The sequence below is a fragment of the Botryllus schlosseri genome, chromosome 11 (genome assembly GCF_051294905.1).
Source record: "Botryllus schlosseri isolate E-star chromosome 11, Bs_hap1, whole genome shotgun sequence".
Classification (NCBI taxonomy): domain Eukaryota; kingdom Metazoa; phylum Chordata; class Ascidiacea; order Stolidobranchia; family Styelidae; genus Botryllus; species Botryllus schlosseri.
The window spans coordinates 2,857,497-2,881,730 of NC_137246.1; the positions used below are offsets into that span (position 1 = coordinate 2,857,497).

General features: G+C 39.3%; 4 protein-coding genes and 1 long non-coding RNA gene across 6 annotated transcripts in view; 3 read left to right on the forward strand and 2 right to left on the reverse strand.

Moving 5' to 3' along the window:
• The window catches only part of LOC145450901 (uncharacterized), a 33,865-nt gene extending 24,446 nt beyond the window's left edge, over positions 1-9,419 (reverse strand). Inside the window, exons 1-8 of the mRNA XM_080329399.1 lie at positions 9,145-9,419; positions 8,080-8,141; positions 5,213-5,318; positions 5,037-5,150; positions 3,640-3,740; positions 3,488-3,579; positions 1,824-1,951; positions 270-437 (exon numbers count right to left, since the gene is read on the reverse strand). Coding sequence (XP_080185525.1) covers positions 270-437; positions 1,824-1,951; positions 3,488-3,579; positions 3,640-3,740; positions 5,037-5,150; positions 5,213-5,318; positions 8,080-8,141; positions 9,145-9,273 — 900 coding nt within the window. The 5' untranslated portion in view covers positions 9,274-9,419. The remainder of the gene's footprint in view (positions 1-269; positions 438-1,823; positions 1,952-3,487; positions 3,580-3,639; positions 3,741-5,036; positions 5,151-5,212; positions 5,319-8,079; positions 8,142-9,144) is intronic.
• Positions 1-24,234, forward strand: part of LOC145449815 (uncharacterized) — a 342,177-nt gene that overhangs the window by 127,551 nt on the left and 190,392 nt on the right. The window lies entirely within an intron of this gene.
• Positions 1-24,234, forward strand: part of LOC145449838 (uncharacterized) — a 113,179-nt gene that overhangs the window by 61,877 nt on the left and 27,068 nt on the right. The window lies entirely within an intron of this gene.
• Positions 11,949-15,680, reverse strand: LOC145450751 (uncharacterized). The gene is made up of 10 exons (XM_080329262.1): positions 15,404-15,680; positions 14,852-15,078; positions 14,684-14,771; positions 14,511-14,626; positions 14,306-14,443; positions 14,165-14,250; positions 13,865-14,109; positions 13,703-13,809; positions 13,437-13,638; positions 11,949-12,535 (listed from the first exon to the last, which is right to left on the reverse strand). Exons 1-9 carry the CDS (start codon positions 15,604-15,606, stop codon positions 13,508-13,510), a joined length of 1,341 nt encoding a protein of 446 aa, XP_080185388.1. The 5' UTR covers positions 15,607-15,680; the 3' UTR covers positions 11,949-12,535; positions 13,437-13,507.
• On the forward strand, positions 18,127-23,827 carry LOC145450695 (uncharacterized). Its single transcript, XR_013918567.1, has 3 exons — positions 18,127-19,653; positions 20,942-21,116; positions 23,407-23,827. It is a non-coding gene; the product is annotated as an uncharacterized LOC145450695 (long non-coding RNA).

Below are 24,234 nucleotides of genomic sequence, written 5' to 3' on the forward strand. Positions count from 1 at the left end.
TACAGGGTGACTTTCATATGCAAAGATCCACCGAATTCAATTTTAAAACAAATAAGTGGTCAGGCTAATGCCGTGTCAGTATTACATGTCACCGAGCACACACTGCCGATTTCGATTCGGACTCAACATACGTGTCAGTTCACCGAGAAAGGCGTCGGTCATTTATAAACGGTACTCAAATACCGAGATCACAATAAAAACAAGAATGGGACTGCGCCCAAACCTATACACAGACGTCACAGTAAAAGGAATTTATCAACGAAACTTACCTTATTTGCCAATTCGAGTTTATCGAATTTCGTAAGAGGCTTCGTGTATGATTGCCGGTCGTCGTTTTTTATAGTGACCGACTGCGACTCTTCCGCGTTCAAATCAACATCAACGGGTATTTCTTCTTCCTTCGTGTCCTCGGGGATTTTCTCCACATCATCTGACCTCTGCTGCTATAACGTATTGCGTAAGCCAGGGGTCGCCAACTCAAAACGGGTCACGGACCACTTTTCAAATTTCGTATAAAATAGGTAAAATAGGCCACACAGTTTACCAGCTTTATGTCAGCGCAAGGCTGGCGACTGGCATACATACTATAATAATATATTGAAAAATGCAAACACTACAAAAATATCACGACCGTCCCTTTCATTCCATTTTGAACTATGAGCTACACATGATACCTGACATTCTGACGATACTCTTCAGCGACTAAGGAATCAATATTGGGGTTAGCTAGACACAGTGCATGCTTGGAAAGCATCTCCTTGTACACTGTACAGTAGTGGTCTTCAAAAATGACTTTTTTCTCAAATCGTACTGGCTACTTGATAAAATTGTTAGGTTTCCGAATTTAAGCCTACACACTAAATTTGGTTCAATTCCAACCAGTAGCCGCATTGCAACAGAAGAAAGTTTCTATTAATTAGCAGCACTTCAAAATTCTTTACTAAGCGTACTTCCGAAATCTCAAATCAAGTCGCGAGCCGTAAAATATGACCTCACGGGCCGCGTGTTGGTGACCCCTGGATTAAACAGTGGCTCTTAACATGGCAGCCAAAAGGTAAGCCACTTGATGTCAGAAAGCTAAAAAGCTTACAGTAGAGTTCATAGCAGACTTGTACAAACTGCTGTATTTTAAAAATGCGTAACTAGAACTAGGACTAATTAAACTAACGAACTTGATTTAACTCCAAAGCAACTCATTAATTCTTATTTTATCGGAATATGATCATGATCCACACGAAGATCATTACACGTTTGAAAATAGAGTGGTTCCGACCCCGAGAAACTACCCCCTAGCTACAACGCTGTTAGTATTGATGACTCTGAGCTAGCAATGGCTGCAAGAATACACATAACAGAGCATCAGATTCATGGCAACTAATTTTTTAATGCACAACCAGAACTAGACCTTTTCAAATTTCGCAGCAAGAAATAGGCCTACTTAAAAAAACAATAATTAGTTGACCATCAACCAAATAGATTAGTACTTTGTACAAGTTTGCTGGGTAGTACGAATATGCTGTATGCTGTTATAATGAAACAAAAAAGGCAGTTTCGTTCAATCATCCCAGCCAACACTATATATTCTACTACAAACTTTTCGACGACAGTTCGTCAAATTCAGTGATAAAGTAACTGAAATCCAACACAGAATGATTGGAATAATTACTAAATATTGCCATCGACAAACTTCTTTCTTTAATCAGAGCACAACTCTTAGAAAATACCAAAATCTTACAGAAATCAACAGTACAGAGAGTAAAAAGTTAGCTCTACCTTATCGTGAGACGCGCCGAATAGATAATCACTTGAAATAATGCTTTTACCTCAATTTCTTCCTCTGCTACCTGCGTCGGTGCAGCCGCGAAAGTCGGCGCCTCTTCTTCTATACTAGGAAGCTCAGGAACTGCATGAACATCAATCAGCCTATCCCGTACTGCGGCTTCTGCATTTTCTATGAAAAGATAGAGCATGAGCAAATATACAAGCAGCGTAGTCAGACTCGAGTCGCGATTCTCTGGAGTCTCGGCTTGACTCAATTCACTTTCGTAAAATTGAAAAATGACTCGACATTACGCATGACTCGGACCAAGTCATATGACTCGAGACTGGGTCTACCAAGACAGTCCTTTCATTGTAATTTCGAAGAATAGGAAAGCTATCACACTACTAATATTTTGTCAATCAGTACTGGTACTTGAAAATGCAACCAGAAACTGTCGAAAGTGAGGAAAATGAGTATATTATGATTGCGAAGCATTCGACAACAACTAGCAGAGTTGTAAAAATTGAGATTTACGTGACAATAACTCGGAACTTCTATATTATTATGGTGGTGAATTGAAAAGGACTCGAGTTAAAACAATAAACGTGAGATCGACTCGTGACTCGGAACCATGTGACTTGGTTATAACTAGGGCTGGGCAAAATCGAGTACCTGAGTGATTCGATTCTGAATCACATAATACGCTTCGAGTCGAGTCGAGTAATCGAGTATCGCTCATTATGACGTCATAACAGAATTTAGTACGTCAAACTTCAAATATGTACCGTTTATGCCACCACAAAGAATATAATGCCTGTCATATCCATGTCATAAATGATACGTTGGTTTTTTTCGGCCATACCGATTTCATTCCACATTGATGACAATGTTGTGGGATGATCATGACTTAGGAAATGTGCTACGTCCAGTAACCTTCATAGCTTTGTACTATACGTTTCCTATGCTACAATATCGCGAAATCAAGGTTTCAGGGCTTCAATCGGCGCCTACGTAGGCCCCGCTTCAATGCAACAGTGAAAATTAGTATCAAACTATAATTCTTACTGATAAATTAACTTTCAGTGGCGATAATCGTATAATTTTAGTACTCGAAAAAATCGTCTTTTACTACTCGACTCGAATCAATAAAATTAATACTCGATTCAGATTCGAGTACCATACTCGAATCATTGTGCCCAGCCCTAGTTATAACCCTGACAGGCAAGACCAACCGAACCCATATTATGAAAATTTCAGAAAATTCCACATAACCGATTGCTTCCTTGCTGATCTAGCTCGACACACATACCGGAACAATGATCATCCATCAAAAATGTCACATCCGAGATAAGTTCATACTTGGAATCTTGAAATTAGCCGGTTTCAATTAATCTGTCATTATCATCATCATTATCATCATTATGGTGCCTTCACGCACATGCTGAGGAGGGTCAAAATTGATCGAATCAATTAAATTGTAAGAATACGACACTTCAATCAAATCTACTCTTTTGAAAAGGCTTACTTGAATCCCGATCATACCCACAGTCATTTCTACTTTCCTTCGAACTAGTTTTAACGTGTATTAGAAAATGCTACTTGTCTTGCAATTGAGTAAAAGTTAGTGTTACTTCTACTTGTGTACAAACTTCCAGCTACTTCGATCACTTCCGTCAATTGGCACAGGCCTCGTGACAAAAATTTTCAAGACAGTACACTTCTCACTTGATTGCGACTTGATTCTGCGACTCAGGCTCTTGTTCAGCTTCGTCAACTTTTTCATCGCCTCGTTCTTCTCAGACAATTCTTTTCGCAGGCTGAAAAAAGCGACACAACGGTTTGGTGACACAGATAAAATGGCTGACCAAGCCGCGTACTCCGATATCTGCTGCGCGTGTTTCTTCTTTATATCGGCGACGGCGTTATTCTCCTCCGACGTCAACTCTTTGATCGTTCTTTCGTGAAGTTTACGAGACTCCTACAGCAGTTGGAAGCAAGAAAACAATGTGTTATCAAGCGAAAGTTACACAAAAGTCGGTCAGACTTGTACTAACTACTGGTTTTCTAGAATATAGTTGCCAACCAGTTGCGTAAACTAGGGCTGATATGAGTCACGATGTTTTGGTGACTCGACTTAGCTCAAGTAGTTTTTTCAAATGCGTAAAAAGCTCGACTCGAGTCAATTTTTGTATTAACTCAAAATGTACTCGAGTCATTGCGCACGATGCGAACCAAGTCATATGACTCGAGACTAGGACGGCCAAGACAGACATTTGAAGAATAGTTACCATATTAATGGTATTTCGTCTATCAGTCCTGATATTTGGGAAATATGGCCAGAAACTGTTAGGACTGATGAACATTACCATATTATGATTGCGAGCCATTCTATATCAGTCGAGCAGAGTTTAAAAAAGTGAGATGAACCGGAGTGAACTGAAAACTATCAGTGAACATAATGACTTGGACTCAAAATGCTAACCTCTAATCGCTGACTTGGACTCGGACTTGACAGCGAATTGAAAATGACTCGACTTGACTCGAGTCAAAACAATAAAAGTGAGATTAACTTGGGACTTGGTTACAACCCTGGCCTAGACAGAGGGTAGGATCAGAGAACCCTCTACCGTCTACCCCATTTTAACAACCCTCATTGTTCTCTTGGTGAGTTATTCGTTGATCCCTTATTATGAATGCATTACCATAGTGTTCATATTGTTTCTTCACTCCTTTGTTATACACTATTTAACGACCTAAATCTACATAATTAACCATGCACCATACTAGATTATGCCCCCACGTTCAGTCATCAATAGTGCACCAAGATTTGTTTCTGATTCGCTTCCCCCACTTTGTCAGTAGGTCATTATTCACATATTGGTACCAAGATAAATAAAATCTTTTATATACCGAACTGGTATATGTTTCATGCGTATAGAGACTTTAACATGGCCAAGATTATCCTGTCCTGCGTTTTCTCTCGGCTGGCTACGCGCCTATTGCCAACATTGATGGTACTCAAGTAGAATACTCATTGACATTGTCGTTTGGCGAGTTGTTAGTTCCGATCAACCAGGTTTATTAATATTTTCATCGTTTCAAAACATCACAAGACTGCGATACAATGAAAAGATAGGAGGGTGTCGAAAGAACTTGGAGTAGCCTTTAAGATCAGACACCCACCTTAGCCTAGGCGAAGTAAATATGAGGCATGGACACTAAATGAAAAGTAATGCAGAGAATATAAGATGCAAGCGACAACACATAAACTTACATCGGCTGCATATAGGTCCAATTTCAAGCGAGTCACCATCTTCTCCAATTCTTGATTGCGCGCTTCCAGTTTAGCCCCGTCGGTAAACGACGTCGGGTCTTTTGACAAGGCCAACTGCGGCATAAAATATTCGGGCGTTAATGTACAAGTTCATATACCGACTGTAAAGGCAGCACCTTCAACTGATCTTCAACCAAACTCTTGCTTTTAACCGATTGTTTGTACTTTTTTGTTATTTCCTCCAGTCGCCGCTCAGATTCTTGACATGTCTTTATCAAATTACTAAAATCAGAAGGAGATTGTCCAGTCAACCATATGATTGCTTCTTTCATTAAGATTTTGAGTGGGACGATACAGGTTCACTTTTATTTCTCAAGTATAACAGAAAAATACTATAGTCGCCAATCAACGATTGGACTTGACATGAAGATTCAGAACAGGAAAGTGTTATATTGGCAACGTAAACAACAAAAATGTATTTTTTCTTTAAATGTTAATGGCTATTAGATAAAATTGTTAGTTTGGCTAAAAAAATCGATGCACACCTTGACACAAAATTTGGCTCGATTACAACCTGTAGAAGGGAAGTTATTAGAGACAGGAAATTTAAAAACGAATTTCTACACCTTGCTGGCAACGCCATAAAAAACGGTGAATAAAAAATTTAAACCGATAGGAGCAAACTTATTAGTGTTCTAAATTTTGAAATTGAATTAATAGTATTGATGGTGGGTATTTTTATCATTGATAACTATGGCGGTATTTGTTTACCAAGAAATAGGCAAATTTTGACCTCAAAAGTCAAAATTTTGACATTTTTTACCTTAAAAAAATGAATTTTGTCCAAATTTTGACCTAACATATGCAAATTAGGTGTTTTCCCACATATTGTTAGAAATGTTCTACTTATCTTCATTTCTGGTTGGAACTGTCTGTCGTTATGAAGTACTTTAGCCTGAAAAGCTTTTTTGACTGAAAAGCTGACAAAGTTTTACATGAAAAAACTTTCTATTTATGAAATCTGGCCATATGAAAAATTCCAGTAGATACATTACGTATTATAGTAAAAACAATTAAAATTTGTTGTAGTACAACGAACGATACTGTCCCACATTCTTGGGTAGAAAGTGTCTGTCCTAACTAAGTAGCTTGCCAAAAATGGATAAAATAAATTGTGCGTACACTGCTGGTGACACACCGTGTTGCTTCATTCTGACAATGGTGTCTACTTCACAATTTTTCATCATGCTCTTCTTGATATAAGAATCATGCAATGATCAGTGCTCACGCAGTCTTGCTTCAGTTAGGATGTTGCGGTACAGTGAGGATAAAACCATGTTAGCCTATTTGTTTCATTTGAATGTTTACGAGCACTTCATAATTAGCAGACAATGAGTCGTCTACAACGGTAGGCCTATAAAGTAGCCTAGGCCAGTGGTTCTCAACCGCCGGTCCGCGACGACATTCCTGCCGGTCCGCGAGGTATATTACAATTTTATACTTTAATTTCAAGATGCAATGTTGAAGGCTTGTCCTTTGATAAAATAAATATAACATCTAATTTTAAACTGATTCAAAATTTCGTGAGGTAACATTAGGGCTTGAAACATGTTCGATTTGACTTAAAGTTCAAGACGTTTCATTTGACGACATGCGAGCGACAAATACAGAGCAGATACGGGCTCACTCATCGATAAACAGCGCAGTTTGATCATTGGTTTTCGATTCGTTTATTTTGTGCAGGACCGTAACTGGGGCACCCCAAACCGCCCTATTGGAGCGGGGCCGAGCTTGAAAAGGACCCAAAATTATTTCGAAAATGAACATAAATCATAGTGTTTTATTTGAAACTTTTTCCAACATTTTTCAATTTCTATTGGGGCTTTGCACGATTTGGTGTCCCTAAATGTCTTGCTTATTAGGTGCCCTTCTCCGAGAAATACGCATGATTTATATGCCTTTCGGCGTCAGCCATTACCACACCACGACGTATCCACACATAATTAAGTTTAGGTTAACATATGGGACTCCGAAATTGGGGCCAAAAATTTGGCCGCGAGAAAACCGCTACAGTCGTGAATGATCGAAAATTTTTGCTATTGTCGCGATAAGCTACGTAAACTCTCTACTTACGCTGAGTAGAATGGATGTGATCACAAGTACAGGTGAAAACATTCATCCAAGTATAGGGTCTTGGGACGAAGCCCCCGGAAGTTTGGCTTATCGCCATGTGGGGGCCCCAAGACCAACGTTTTTGGGGGTGGGCTGACGAAGTGCTTTTTCGGCCCGGATTTGCGGATAGCCGGTATAGCTGCTGTAATGTGTTTTCTTGTAGCACGCATGGTATTCGTAGTTGCCAGAGTAGCCTGCGTCTGGTGGCAGTGGGCAATCAACAAGGTAGCACGACAAGGTGCTTGGTTCGATTCCGATACGCTTCTTCTCTTGATATAGTCAAAGAGAAGAATATTATTTGAGTTGGCGTGGCCGTTTAAACCCACGGCCTTCGGCGCGAAAGACTGTAAACGACTCTCGGCGGTAGCACGTTTATCTGGACAAGGCAATTTTACCTCGACTCAGCATACTCATGCACTATACCATAAAATCGCATGGATTCCATCTTGAATATAATTAAATACGATGAAAACCCTCTAAATGTCACTCGCTAGCATCACATAATTGCAAAAAACGGTTGCATGCTTTACATTTTGGCTTCATTTCAATATTGACAGTTCACCGGTCCGTCAGACATTTTTTGAAATTTTACCGGTCCGCGAGGCAAAAAAGGTTGAGAACCACTGGCCTAGGCTACAAGCTGTAACATGTCAAATGATAAGTTCACCGATAGTGCAAAATCCACGATACAAACGAAATGCAGGTTGCAAAAAAGTCAAAAAAATCGTCCTATTGATAATTAAAGAATTTGACACCACAAATACTATTTTTTCAAATCCAAAATCCGCGTACGCATTGACACAAATTTGTTACTTACTTTTTAAACAAGAATTCATGGCGTAGCCAGTAAAATTTGTTGTATAAGACTTACTTGGAATTAATAATCTTTCGTTTTACAGCAATGAAATTGGATAAGATCTTTTCTTCAAATGCCTGCAAGAGAAGAATAAAATATTTGTCAGATTTTGTAGTGATTGTGTAAGACCTATAGACCTAGTAGTATACATACAATGCACAGACATTCAGAAGGTCTTGACGGTTTAAATTCCACTGACACCATGACTGAGCTGTTTTAGTGATGGTAGAGCTGAACAGTGTTGAAGACAGTTGCCAAAATGTAACCGCATTAACGGATTCTACAAAACGCGTACCGGTATTAAAGATTTTTTTCATATGGATTTCAGGCAATTTATACCGACTACTATTTGAAAACTGAACAATATTTTCTGATGTAACATGGTTATCTCAACCCAGAAAAGAATAAAAATATCAATTGCATTGGCATCATAGTAGATTTGCAACTTAAGTAACAGAACCAACTTTGTATTTGAGATTTTTTTGGTATAGTTGTCAATCAATTTAAACCCTTCCATTTGAAAACTGAACAATATTTTCCTATTACTGGTATTTCAAATCAAAAACGGATAACATTACTAGCTCCGAGCCATCTTCAACTTCAAACTCGAAACTTGACATTTGGAAATCATATCCCTAATATTTCTCTGCTTGATTTTCAGAGAGAAATTCAAATCATCTGTTATTAGTTTACCGTGTTTTATTTAGTCAGTTGTGGATTTTCAATGGCAGTTCAGTTCACTCTAGTTCTCTAGTTGCAAGTTTTTAAAAGTGAGTAGTTCTATATATAGTTCTAGTTGCGAATTTAGAAAATACAGTAGTTTGTACAAGACTGGTTGATGCACAATAACTGCAATGTATGTTACTTGGAGTAAACCATGCAGGCAGTATGCATATGTTCATGTCATCATTGCCATCAACAATACTATAAAAAATTACTGCAATTTCGGCATGCTAAGGCCATATGCCTTGCACATATATCCTCGGAACTTGTAACAATTTTTAACAATGGGGAGTATGTTGGATATGCCTCAATAAAATTAATATGTAGAGAAATAGTCTGAGAAATTCAACGACTCACATTCGCTAAGTTTTTACAGGAGGAACACCAGTTATTACTAGCTGCAGCATTCTGACTGGGTGTTGAAGATCCTGCCGCCAATGGGGGCTCGGAGTCTTGGCCCCCAATAATACTTTCCCATTCTTCCATCGTAACCCGAAATACAATAACAGAACAATATGTAACCGCTAAGGATCAACCCGTCTTCATAACCAAAATAACAATCGACGACTACATCACGTCCTACATGCCCACTATATTTTCTACAATCACGGTCACTCATCCGTGGCGCCGTAGCAAGCTCTGTGCAATGTGCTCATTTGCATTTGCAGTGTGCAAACTGCATAATTGCATATACAGACAATACATGCACTGTTGATCATAATACACAATTGCAGACTGTATTAGATAGTCAATTCGGCATGGAAATTATCGCTGTGGTGCAGATATCCCAGAGGAGTTGGCGTAGTGGCGATATCCAACTCTAGCTACGCCTGGGGCCCGGGCTCATTTCCTCGTCGGAGGGCTCCTGCTCCTGCCGTGACAAAACATCCCAGAAAAAAAACGAATAAAGAACGAAACCATAAAGAAGCGAATGGAAAGAGCAAGAAATAGTGTCTAAAAGACCGCCGACTAAAGATTTTGCTTTTTTCTATACCATATTCCTTTACATTTCATTCAGTGTGCATATGCCTCATCTTTACATCCCCTAGGTCAAGGTGGGTGTCTGTCTGATTCCATAGACTACTCCAATTCGCTTCGAAACCTTCCTATCTTTTCATTGTATCGCATTTTGTGGTGCATTGAACTGATAAAGATTGCTAATAAACAAGATAAGGGATAGGCAAGAGCCATCATTTTCATCCAACCAAAATACATAACACATGACAGTAATGGTGGTACAGAAAATATACTATGCATTATGCATGCACAGTATTCGGTAGTAGATAGGAATGATCGATAAGACCGTGAAGGTCATCTAGTATTAGGCTTACCATATTTTGGAAATCAAAAAAGGACACTTTTTCAGAAATTTGCAACTTGCAAAACCGGAGTGAAATTCTCAAAAACCGGTTAATTTTCCCCACTTTGTGATCGGTTGACTAAAAAAAAAAAAAAAAGGTCATCTTTTCCGCTCAGAGCTCAAAATAACGTTTATTACTCCACATTGTCAGGTGGATGACTAAAAAAAAAAAGGTCATCTTTTAGCCCAGAGCTAAAATCACCGTTTTTCACTCCGAAATACCCGTCGGAGCTTCACTTCTGTGCTGATATGCGGCATATCACTCGCAATTTGCTCTAAATCTCAAAAAAGAGGACAAAAGGGCGTCCTCCGAGGACACTTTCAAAAAAGTCAACAAAGAGGACAAATCCTCTTAAAAGAGGACGTATGGTAAGCCTATCTAGTATGATCGCACCAGTATCAAACAGGTACACTTGACTCTAAACAGTCTGGCTGCAAAAAATACAAGTTAAAAAAGGAAAATAGAAGAAAAATTAAACAATGGTAGCAAATGATCAATAAAGCAATGTCTGGGCGAGGTAGCGCAACAGTGTCAGTAGTATAACGACAAGAGGTGATCAGGTAATGATTAAATCGTAAAACTGTGACTTCGCGGGCTTCAGGTCCTGAAGAGACCGCAACTGGTCGTTTCGACATCTTCGTATTCATCCTCCAACCTCCATCCATTCATTACATCGCATTGTTTCTTGTGTATCGCATTGTACAATGTGTTTGATGTGATCGGATGAAAATAGATATTTTAGGCTTACCATACGTTCAGGTTTTTGAAAATGTCATCCGAGGACGCCCAGATTCCCTCCTTTTTGAGATTTTGTCCTTTTTTGAGAATTCTGGTCAAATTGGAGTGAGATTCCGTAAATCAGAATGCGAAGGAAAGCTCCAGCGGGTATTCCGGTAGCTGAGCAGGAAAAATAGGCCTACCTTTTTTTTAATCAAACGACCACGAAATGTTCTCGAGATTTTTTTTCGGAATTCTGGGTTTGAAAATATTGAAAAAGTCTTCTTTTTTACCGATTCCAAATTATGGTTACCCTATTTTATTTTTATTAATTAATCCGCTGTTGAGACGCTTGAGCTATCAGTCAGTTTATTAGTCATTCTTTTATTTCATTACAGCACAGGTATTCGATACAATGGAATCCGCCGAGGCAACTTGTAGTCTTTGAAATCCGCGCATATACTGGTTCTATAGCAGATGTAAACAGCAAGCAGGCATGCACATAACACACTAGATGCGTCTAAAATAAAACGACTTTAATCGATGAATGACCACAGCCGTTTTTGCTAGAGACGAATAGTGATATTGGGCACAATAGAATAGCTTATTTTGAAACAACAACAGCAACATGTTGCAACTGTAGTCAATTTCAGCACTTCAAATTGGTTTTCTTAACTTTCTTCCTACATCTCAAATCAGGTCGCGGGCCGCAGAATATGACTTGGCGGGCCGCACGCGTGTTGGTGACCCCTGTACAAGACACATATAACGACTTTTATCTGGGCTCCTCGTTCCGCGTTTCCCGAGATATCGAAGGTAAGATAGGTCAAGCGTGGAATCAATCCCCGACCGGATCAGTACCATACATAGTCAGACCAAGGACCCCATCAGTAAAATTGGCATCCGTGGCTTCCCCACGCTCAACATTTCCGCGGTAGCATGGGGGAAATGTTGGACTTTCAAGTCCAGATAAGGTGGGAAGAGAGATTATAAGGTCGACGGTTTGCTGTGAACATGGGATAGTATAGGCTACTATCCAACTCGCAATATCGACAAATGACAATACAAATACTCATGAGAGTGATGCAAAAATACTTTATTTTCAAAATCAAATTCTTAAAGAGTACATAGCTTCCCCAAATCCACAGCTACCATATTTTGAGATCCGGAATACTGTTGTGTTGACTGAAAAAAAGTCATTTTTCACATTCGACTCGTGGTAAACTCGCTATAACGTCAGTTCAGTATCAGCCTAGGCGAAGTCCAGATAAAACATGCACACTGAATGAAAAGTAATGCAGAGAATATAAAAGGCAGGCGACAAAATGAGATACCATGTGGCTGAAGGCGAGATCTATATGCTAGGTCGTTATAGTATTGCCATTGAAATCCGATTTTCACATTTTTAGGTCTCCCTGTCAAAGCTATAAGGAGGACATTTTAGATTTCTTGAAAAAGGACGTATAGTAACAAATCTGAATTGTAAAATGTAGATAGTTTTTCCGAAATCTATTCAAGTAGGACTCGAGTAGGCAAAACATATGAAAGTAGAGGTATTATTATCAAGTACTGACATCACCTCCATTTAACGGACAATTAAGGGGCAGATTACTGATGTTGCCCTGGGTGGAAAGCAAGATATCACAGTCTCCTTGCTTTGCGTGTTCACACTTCATAGCAGTGTTGGGATCAAGTCACTACCTTCGAGTCACGAGTCATTGCACATTTTGACTCGAGTCAAATCAAGTCAATCGATTTTCAAAGGCGACTCGAGTCAAGTCAAGTCACTCGATTTTTGGAGGTGACTCGAGTCAAGTTGAGTCAAGTCACAATTCAAGTCAAGTTGCCTTTTCGAAGTATGGGGCATGATATCGTCATTGCATTTTGCTAGCTGTCTGAAATACAGATTGGGTGGTCATCGATTTTGAACCGATGAACGAATATAGAGTTAAATATACACGTAAGAAAGCGCTGTATTGCTCACAGATACGTAGAACTGCTAAACCACAGTTTACAGTTAACAGCCAAAATAGAGAATAGATGCGAATTGATAGGAAGCAATACATTACCCATTTGCAAATAGATATGATACAATTCGACTCTGCGCCAATGTCCGAGGACAATATAAACTATATTCGAATTCAATTTCAATACAACAAGAAGTTTGGTTAAGGTAAAAACAGAGATTAATTACTTTACTAGTTTACGACAACGTAAGCTGTAAGCTTCGATCACTTCGTTTGCGATCAATATATTTGTATGGGAACAATGGAGGCTCAGCAAAACGCACGATCATTAAATGATTGGTCGCTCCCGCGGTTACACCAGCGTTTCGCGAACAATCCGAACATATGCAAGATTCAGTGATTTTTATCGACATCGATTACTTGATGACTTGAAATTGACTCGTGAATTTTGCTCCGTGTCACGAGTCAATCAATATTTTTGATACGCCGAGTCAAGTCAAGTCAAGTCATTTTAGCAAAGTGACTCGAGTCAAGTCAAGTCATTCGAAAAAGGTGACTCGAGTCTGACTCGAGTCATGACTTGACTCGAGTCATCCCAACACTGCTTCATAGTCATGCCAAGATCCCTCACGTGTAAAAAGAAGCAAACCAGTTCTAAGTATTTTCAATATTTATTCATTCCTTGGAAGACTTTCGCTTTGGTTGCGTGGATGAATCGTCAGGGTTTGCCGTTCTTTTGATTGCCTTCGATTGTGACTCGACAAATCCAACCAATTCTCCATCCTCTGTCACTAGATTTTCACAAACTAATAACACAGAAATAATATGCGTTAGAAAGTTGAAGCGGTTTTCATGAACCATAGCACCCACTTTTCACTTCATCAAGGGTAATAGATGACTTGTTGCAACTTGACAAACTTGATATCACCCGATCGATTGCAGCAGTGATGGGATCATCGATGGGCGCAATACACTTTCTGCAATATATTAGGGTCTGGTTTGGTAGCCTTATCAAATTTATAGTATGCTTACCTAGAATTTTGGATTGTCCTGACTGACGGCAACGTCAAGACATTGGTATCTCTGATAAACCTATAGGCCGAAGGAGACTTAGAAAATAGCTTGATGGCCCATTGAATGACGTCAGGATGGTAGCGCCGTCCATTATTCTTTGAACTGCATGATCTATGGCACGAATTGAATAACTTTCGCCACTCCAAAATTTTTGCTTCTTGCTGAATCACCTCCTGTGACGCAGCCTCTTGCTGAATCAACTCCTGTAACGCAATGTGTTCAGTACAAACCAACAATTATATATTGAATGGAATTTACCTCCTTGTTCTCAACCACAACCTCGCTTCTTCTCAATTGAAAGCTAGCACATGCTTGACATACAGTCTTAGTTTGCCAATCTTTTCCTGAAGAACTATACATCAACACTACAATCATATTATACGAATGGGGCAGCTTTACCTAAAATGGAACACTTGGGAGACCTTGATATGCTGGAAGTTACGACTTGAGCCCCATTCCACTTGACAATAGGGTGATGTACTGCTCCAGCAATGTCGCCTTGCAAGCCACGGCATATTGATAATTCCTCCAATTCCCCTGTATGTAAATTGCAACATAACAATATACGGTATATAATTTCAAGAGTTTGTCTGATTGAACTTACGTAACCACTCCAGTATCCCTATTTGCTTTATCTGCGATAGTCCAAGGCGCTTGACATCCCGCTGCCAACCATAACATGCAACGTTTTTTATTTCAACTTCATTGTTGATCACAATTCTGTGCAAGAACGGTATGATTGTTAAGACAAACCATACTCGTAATCCACAAAATTACCTTAGTTTTGGAACCAAACTGCCTTGTTCTATATCATCTTTTTTCTCCACAATCAGATCTGCACCTTCATCAGCAAATAACCAGGCCTCTAAAAAAATTAATGCTGGACTTCAGACTATGAATAGGACTTAGCATTGGTCATTAACTTTTACATGAAATAGCTGTTACCTTGAACTTTTTTAGGAAGGCCATTAATAACTTCTCGAATTGCCTTGAGAGAAGAGTGAGCTTGCTTCCAAGCTTCTGCACGCCTACGATCCTTGCGAATTTTCCTGACCAAAGGCTTTGCACTGTGCGGCAGATGCAAGGTTGGCAAGGCTCCACAGCGAAGTCCTCGTTTTGTACCAGCTATGATGATATCATCCTTTTCGAAATGATGGTCACAGATAGCAGCACTAAAATATATACAACAGTATCATGCTCGCATTTTTTTCACAATAAGACAAGCTATTCATCGAGATGACAGGAACAGGGATAATTATACCAACAGTTGAAGTATATAACTACATTGAACGGTAAAATGGTCCAGGATCACACCAAGTCAGTTTACTGGATAAAAAATAGGAAGAAATAATCTGACGAGATTTTGTAGTATTACACATACTGTAACCTGGAAACAGATACAACTTGGCAGCTGTGGAAGCGGAACAACATGTACTTCGAATCATACAAGTAATTATTATGAAATACTGATACTACCAAGAAATAAGCTCAACTTACGTTTCTTTATGCAGTTGATGTTGAATTTTGTCACCTTTGGAAGGATCCCGCAAATGTAGTATAAATTCTGTTAAAGCTCTTCTGTGACTCCGCTCCTCATCAGACCTTGCAAAGTCTGGCCTTGAAATTGTGAAGAGGGAGCGTTTTACTTTCGATTTCCGGTGCCAGGTACATCCCGGTATTGCACAGTTGGATGCGACCATACTGAGAGTTCAAGATTCAATATTATTATATCAATCTGAAATCAGAAAAATTCTCCAGGTCAAATGCAGAATGTCTGATCAGCGCTATAAGTATAAGTCACAAATTGAATAGTGATGCAAATCTGAATTATGAACCGACAATATAGCGTAATGGTTAAGCGTCCGGCTTCTTGATCGGTAGGTCGTGGGTTCGATCCGGCCAGGTCAGACCAAAGACCTGATTAGTAACACTGGTATCCATGGCTTCCCTGCTTGGCGCTCATGCATTACTGGGATAGCATGGAGGGGTGGTGCATGACTTGGAAAGCCGTAAAGGCTATATCTGCACTTCCTTATCCAGCGGCATATCATGCACATCATGCACTCATGGTATGCATATGCGCAGATCGTGTGTATGTGTATCATGAGTCGGTGTATATGCCGCAAAAACATCAAGGACAAAAATAAACTAAGACGTCCTTTCCTTTCCTTATCCATGAATAATACTTTATGCTTGACAAAATTAGTAACATAAGTAGGGAATAGGGAAAGTAGGCGGTGATGCACGCTAAAGTATTTCTCAGAATAAGTATTACACTACAGTTACGCCTGTATCGAATCGGTGTCCTGTGCTTAAACTACCGGTATGTTTTAATTTTTCATTTTTTTTATGAAATTACTTCAACTATGAGAATCATCGCTGCTCACATGTTATATCGGGCAAAACGTATCGATCGGGATTCCAGTAGGGAGTTACGGAATATATTCTGCAAGAAGCAATCAATATACTGGTTGAGGTTGGTGGATGCATCTCTAGAGTTATTTTATGTCATTTATGACAGCTGACTTCGAAGTGAAATAGCTCCAGTTGTGACTTGTTGAGAGAGAAAGAGATGCATTCTCTCAAACACGTCTTCTCTAGCAATGTATATCAAACCTATGTGTAATTATGATTATACACATCAAACCATTTCAAGGAAACCTTAGCTGTAAAATGAGTGTCAATAATCAATATTGAAACCAATAAATTGAAAACTATAATAGAACGAATTCCATGACTTCTTTTTCTCATCAAATATCCTAATGATAATGCTTCGATGGATAGCAGTGTTGCCAACTCCGGATGGAAGAAAATCGCTAAAACTGGTGTCAAAAATCGCTAGATGGCGCTAAATATTGAGAAAAAAGCGCTAAAAAATAGCGCTAAATCTGCATTAATTGCTAAAGGTGTTAAATTGAACCATTATATTGATATATTCTTCTCAGCTATATTTTACTCGTCTTGGGCCAAAGTAACTTATCATATTTTTAGTTCATAATACGTAATAGTCATATCTAAGCGGGACAAAACGGCAGTGCATTTCGATAAAGCAGATCGCTTTGCGCAGCGATCGCTGTACGTGAACAGTGAACACTGACCAGGTTTGCAGGCATAACCGCTCACTATATCAGCGTGCCTTACTCGATGCGTCTGTGAATACGTGATGCGATGTACCGTGGTTATGCGCTTGACTTCTTCTCTAAACTTTGTTGGAGTTGGCCTACTTGAACACGACATGCGATTGACACACGACATGCGACTTGACCCGACACAACACGACGTTGAAACGGGTTTGTTTGCCACTATAAGTAGAGACCTTAAGAAAATAATCCGAGGACCAACCCGGGGTATGAAATGTAATTAATCTGGTCCTAACCCAGCAAACACCCGATATCCCATGGAGTTACTGGTATGTCCACAATTGTTCCCACTCGTCCCACCTCCCACACATAGTTACGGAGGACATGCTCAGCATGCCCAACATTGGACGTCAATTTATGTAACTCCAGGTGACTACCAGAGGAAGTGAATTTTAGAATGCTCCTATGCTAGTCACCAATTGCCATTCCAGTGGATGTCATAATGGTGCGATGCCTGGATGCCACCTACACAGGAGTTCGTCAGGATGTCCCTACGTGGAAATCGTTTTTATGAATTCAAGTGTGCAATGTGCAATCAATGCAAAATAAGTTTTCTGAATACGCTCATGACACATTTCATCATTTGTAATCTATCGGAGTGAATACGAGAATGTTTATTGATGATATGGCGATGACTTTCTATCGCGCGGAACTTCAGAAGCCCGGCTATCGATGATCGCACATTGTTAGAGATATAATGTACGATAGAGGGATAACAGCTATTTTATTGTGACATTACTGGATCGAAATGTCCACATCAGGGCAAAATATGTTATTTCAAATATACCGTATACCCAAAGCTTGTGAAATCTTCCGACATGAAAACTTGACAACCGTAATAATGGTATGGTGACTATTCCAATCACGGAACTACTCAGTCTGCCCTGCTATTATCGATACTTACGGCCGCACTGCGCAAGAGGCCAGCGATAATGCATATGGCGCCTTCCGATACCTGATCGAGTGGCGAGCCGAGCACGCCTGTTGCTTGAAATTCATTCAACCATAAAACCAAAATACTGCGTTCTTCTGTCTGGCGAGCAGAGGATGCGCACGTGATTCAATTTGAATTTGCCAGAGCAGGTTTTGTAGTAATGGCGGAGTGACGGATTTATCACAGGGATGGTTTAGGTTAGAATAAGATACTTAACGGCGTGGATCGATTGTGCGTGCAATTGATTATTATTGATATTGTCGCTGTCATGAGTACTGGAAAGGCAGAGAGCACGGAAGCTTGGTAATTGAGTGCTATATTTATTAAACAGCAACAGCCTCGATCATCATTAACTGCGATATACCGTAATGAATTTCACTATGATTATAGTGGCACGTCTGCGCCGCGGTTTATCATGTACGAACGAAACTAATCGACCCGCTGCTAATCGTAAACTTATGCAGTACTTGTACGATGAGTATGATGATGATAATATTTAATATGCAATCATTGAAGTTCAATTTGCTGCACAGTGGGTTTCATGTTGTTGAAATAAATAACTTACTGCTTGATGTGTATATACTATGAAACGAATTTCCAAAGACTGCACGATCCATCCAGCAAACCAGATGCAGCATCGATGAAAGTATTATAGCCTCGGTTTATATAGCTAGATAATTTGAAAGTGTATTATAGGATGTTCCTTTACGGAATGTGAGATTGCTGAATTTGTGGCTGAAAACTATATAGTTGTACCTATGCTAATGAATATTTGCATCACATTGACTGGCATATTTATTATCGTATTTGTTGTAATTTTGTGTTGTGTCCACAACAACATTAACCATTGATACTAATCGAGGCTTTCGGTAAACATGTCAAAATGTATGGCTTTAATATTAGTTTAATGTTAGAGTATTCTAGGAGCAATCATTATAGTTAACCCAACTTTAACCTCAGCCTAATTTAATGATACCCCAACGCTAAACCAATTATAAACTACATGAATTTTAACATGTTCATGGGGAAGACGAGTTGTCGCAGTGTCGCCGTGCAACATACTTAAAATGCTTAGCCTACTTGTAACTTGCAATATAACGATAACTTATAATTTACATATAGCTTATCTATATGATATCTTGACCTCCCTGGTAAGAAATAGTAGTCGCAAAAATTATAGTCGCATTTAGCTCATTGGATATGTTGCACGTTCCTCGTCATGTATTAATATAAAAGTTTAAAATGGGTGAAAGTATATAATTATTCCATTTGAATTTTCACTTCTTCTCGGACGTTGAGTTGACATTGATCTTTAGATATTTCGCCCATTACCTTCCAATAAGTATATTGCACGGCAACATTGTGCCGACATTCACAAAATATATTGCACGGCAGGCAATAGCATTGCCTAAATTACAGCTACATTCACAAAGTAGATGGGCCCTAGGGAAAACTGATTGCTGAGTCATGTTGTCGTGAATGAGAAAGCACACTATAGACCCTTATTATCAATGGATTCTTGAGGCAGGGGCATACCTGGGTCTGCGTATACAACATTGCTTCATTTTTAACAGAAGTCTAAATATTGAACAGGCAATGTTATATAGTACTTTTCAACTTCGGAGCAATGCATTGCAGTCGTGGATTGTCCATGGATTAAGAAGTTGAATCATGTAAGTTGGAGTGATGAGCTATGAGGAATTATTATTGTTCGTGTTCATTAATCAGTGATTAAATTAGCCTGAAAAAAGTGTCATAAATGATGCGCAAATAGACTCTGTGACGGGGGCTCCCGATCATGATTTCGCCAGTGGTGCTCAAAATTGCTGCATGATATTTTGATATTGTAACTCTACGACTCGATGTTTCGTTGAATCCAACTGTGCCATAATTCACAGTGACGCTAATCTGGTATGCATGATTTCTATAGATATCTCAGGTTGGCCGCATTACTTCTGTTCTGATTAGTAGGGCTTGGCAAAATCGAGCACCTGAGTGATTGATTCTGAATCTGGTGTTAAGTGTCAAGTATTCGATAATCACTCATTATGATGCTATAATCATTACAGTATGAGTATTATGGAAAGTTGAAAACGTATCTTTTATGTTTCCACTAAGAACATACAATGATGCCATGCCAGTTTTACATCACACTAAATTACATATATTTTGGTGTATTTTCGACCGATACCTATTTCATTGCACTTTGTGACTATGCTGTGGGTTAATCATGACTTCACAGATATGTCATTTCAACTAAAGTGAATAGCTTTGTACTACGTATTTTGTATGCTACTTATGCATTGGAAAATAGTATAAAAAATATAATTTTATTTGATAACGGTACTCTTGGTGGCAAATAGCGTATAATTTCAGAGGGCCTACCTGAAAAAGTCATCTACTTGGCTCGAATCAATAGAATTAATGGTGACCAGTGAACTCGGCCCATGGTGACTTTGTCAATACAAATTATTATAAATGTCGTGAATTGTAGTAATAATTGAAGGCAATGGCGAATTGGTGGTGGTGGATATGTCGTGTGAATGTTATTCCCACAGGGGTGGTATCGTATGTCGGATGTATAAAATGTTATATTAGACATACGGAGCTGTATAATGTTGACAAAGAGTGTAGAACGTCAAGGATCAGATCGCACATGGTGAATTCGGTGTATCCCAAGATTAGGGTGGGAAGGACTTAGGTTTAGGCTGAGTTCACCTCTGAAGGCCGAGTTCAATGGGCCGAATTCACCATGGCCCGAGTTTCACTGGTAATCGAATTATTACTCGATTTAGATTCGAGTACTCATGTGCCCAGCCCTACTGATTAGTGAGTAGAATGTGGGAATAGCCAAGCTTGTACACCATTGTTTTTGTTTTTTAACAGGATGTTATAGATAACTGGCTTGAGTTCTTGACAAATGCCTTCACTACACCTATTCTAATTATTTAAATTTTCTAGATCGACAATGTCTTCAATTATTGGCAACAACTTCAAGCAGGCTGTACGAAGAATGCCTTGTAGACTGGGGCCGACATCGTCTGGAAGAACTACTGCCACCTAGAACAAGCGTTGCTTTTACACTACAAAATCGGTGCTGCATCATGTTCGGGAAAAAGTCAAAAAGCAATTGAAGGTATAAAACGTTGAATACACTATTTAGAAACCAGAGGTAGGCAAAGTAATCATATTTTGTACTGAAGTGGAAGTAACGGCATGAATTTATACACACGTAGATGTAACAAGTTACAGGGTGTGTCAAATCTATTTGAAATAGAAGTAGAAAATTAAGTTCTGAAATATGCTCAAGTAATTACTTTCAAAAAGTAGATTTGGTCGATGTGTTGCATACGATTGCCCGACATATGAACATGCGACACAATAAAAACGACAGTCGAGCATGGAACACTTTATCATGCGTCACTTCAATAAGTGATTTTATTACCCCAAAACTAACCATAAGTCGAAACCTAACACTGAAATTAACCGCTATATATCCTGATCCCAAGCCTTACCCTAACCCAAGCCTAAATTCAACCGTAACCCGTAATTTAACTCACATGCTCATGTGTCGCATCCTATAATGTCGCATGCTTGTATGTCCACAGACCGTTGCCTACTCAATAGTTGGTGGGGTGATCAAAGTAATCATTGTTTGCGCTTGAGTAGAAGTAGTAGCAACGCTGTTAACTTGTACTCCAGTATAGGCTAATTTAGCGATTCACAAGGCTTGTAAAAATCACTTCAAAAAGAAGCAGGAAAGTTCTGAAAAACTAGTTCTGAAAAACTATATTGGTAGCATTACATACTTTTAGCACGTTGTTGTTAGGGCTGGACAAAATCGAGTACCCGGGTGATTCGATGCTGAATCGAGTATTTATCTTCGATTCGAGTATCACTCATTATGATGTCACAACATTGTGAATGACGACAAGTTGTATGCAACTTAAAAGACGAAATTACCAATTCTACATCACATCGAAGATTGTTTGGTAAATTTTCGATCATACCTTGCTCATTGCACTTTATGACAATACATGTGTCATTTACACGAACATGCGTAGCTATATATGTCCTACATGTTTGGTATTCTGCGATTCGACCAATCTAGGTTTCAAGGCCTCATAGTGGTATATAGAATCGAAATTCTAATTCCCCGTAAAGTATTATATAGTTTCGAGTACTGAAAATATATAAAACTTTATACCGACAATTAGAATTTCGATTCTATATTCGTACTCGAAACTTAAATCTTCTTTCACTTACTCGACTCGAATCATTGGAATTAATACTCAATTCAGATTCAAGTACTAGAATCATTGTGGCCAGCCCTAGGTATTGTAGGTGGTTACTTCCAAACAAAGATGGTCAGAGTAGTCCTCGTTAGTACTGAAGAATCAATAGCGATTTACAAGACATCAAACTACCTTTCAAGTATAAGTAGAAAGTGAAGTTCGGAAAAGTAGGCTACTGGGGTGAGTAGTTTCAAAAAGTGGACGAAGTCGAAATGTCGAGACTTATGGCATGTAGTCGTAGGTGCATGCTTCTGAACAGAGATGGTCAAAAAAGTAGTTGTTTTCATCACTCAAGTAGAAGTATTTGTAGTGTCATCAATGGAGTAGAAGTGGTAGTAACGCCATCGCCATGTATTTCCACTCTGGTACAAGCAGTGATTTACAAGGCTTGTCAAAACTACTTTATGTGAAAGCATAATTTCTGAAAAATACCCAAGTATGTCCTTTAGATGTTTCCAGGGTTGTAACCAAGTCACAAGTCAATCTCACCTATATAGTTTTGACTCGAGTCAAGTCGAGTCATTTTCAATTCACCACCGAGTCAAGTCCAAGTCAGCGAGTATAGGTCGAGTCCGAGTCATGGTGTTATGACTCGAGTCCAAGTCATTGCGTTGACTGCTCAGTTTCCTGTTAAATTCTTGTTTAATCCACTTTTTATAACTTCGTTCGGTGATATCAACGGTTCGCATTTATAATATAGGCTACAAATTTTCTTCACCTTCAACGGTTTTCGGTCGCATTTTAAGTACCGCTACCATTAGACGAAATACCAATAGTGTGGTTACTTTACTGTTTTTCGAAATTACAATGTAATATCGGTCTCGAGTCATATGACCGTAGTCATTGCTTAGATTGAATCGAGTCGAGTCATTTCCGAATTTTGAGAAAATGACTCGAGTCATCACAATTACAGCCATAGGTGTTGCTACAAGTTAATTTGATTGGCGTGTTGCATACTCCGTATCGCTAGTTCAGAAGCTATCCACACTCGAGTACAAATAGAAGTAGCGATTTACAAGACAAATCACAATTAATGCAAATGGAAATATATAATGGAGTCTGACACATATTTCATGTGCTATGAAGAGTGGATCTACAAACTATTTGCTGACATTGTTTTATGTGCTTCAGGCGAAACAAGGACTGAGAAGAAACCTGTTGTTGCAACCAAGTTTATTGCCAAAGACGAATACGCGCTCGCGCTCTTAACATTATGCGGTGCAACCGATGCATCATTTTACGTCTTGCAATGGTAGTTTCTACTTATGATTGCTTAGGTCTGTTTTTAATTGTCTTTACAGTTGTCCTTTGTCAAATTACTGTGACACGTTTCTTTCAAATTTCTCATATGCACCTCAATTGGAACGTTTGTCATGTTAGAAGTAGCTGCTGTTACCAAAATTCATGTGACACATTTATTTCATATATTTGTAATTTTGTGATCGAATTTTCACTTAATCTTTATATACTTCGTTAAATAATAATAGTTCATTATGTTGTACTTGTAATTTGCAATTTTCCAGTAATCCAACATAAACAGTTTGTGAGCTTATATGATGTTGGATTTAATGTAGTTGGAGCAGGTATCGAAGTGGAGGAGGTCATCATGGAAATCATGGAGTATGGCGTCCATAGGGTGTGGCGTCACGTCCACAGTACGTGGACTGGCGTCAATAGGGAGTGGCGTCGCGTCCACAGTACGTGAACTGGCGTCCATAGGGAGTGGCGTCACGTCCACAGTACGTGAACTGGCGTCCATAGGGAGTGGCGTCACGTCCACAGTACGTGAACTGGCGTCCGTAGGGAGTGGCGTCGCGTCCACAGTACGTCAGGCGCGTCCATAGGGAACCACGTGACGTCCAGGCTAGGTCAGCCGCGTCAGCCGCTTCATGTCCACAACACGTCATTGCGGACGTACTCAGAGGGCAGACAGGACGTCTCTAGTTGTCGACAAACCCA

What these genes read in the sequence shown, in the direction of transcription:
- LOC145450751 (XM_080329262.1), bottom strand. Translation starts at nt 15,606, where the DNA reads ATGGTCGCATCCAACTGTGCAATACCGGGATGTACCTGGCACCGGAAA. An exon ending in CATCAACTGCATAAAGAAAC is followed by an intron (nt 15,079 to 15,403) that starts GTAAGTTGAGCT and finishes TATATATTTTAG; the next exon opens with TGCTGCTATCTGTGACCATC. An exon ending in AGGACAATCCAAAATTCTAG is followed by an intron (nt 13,810 to 13,864) that starts GTAAGCATACTA and finishes AATATATTGCAG; the next exon opens with AAAGTGTATTGCGCCCATCG.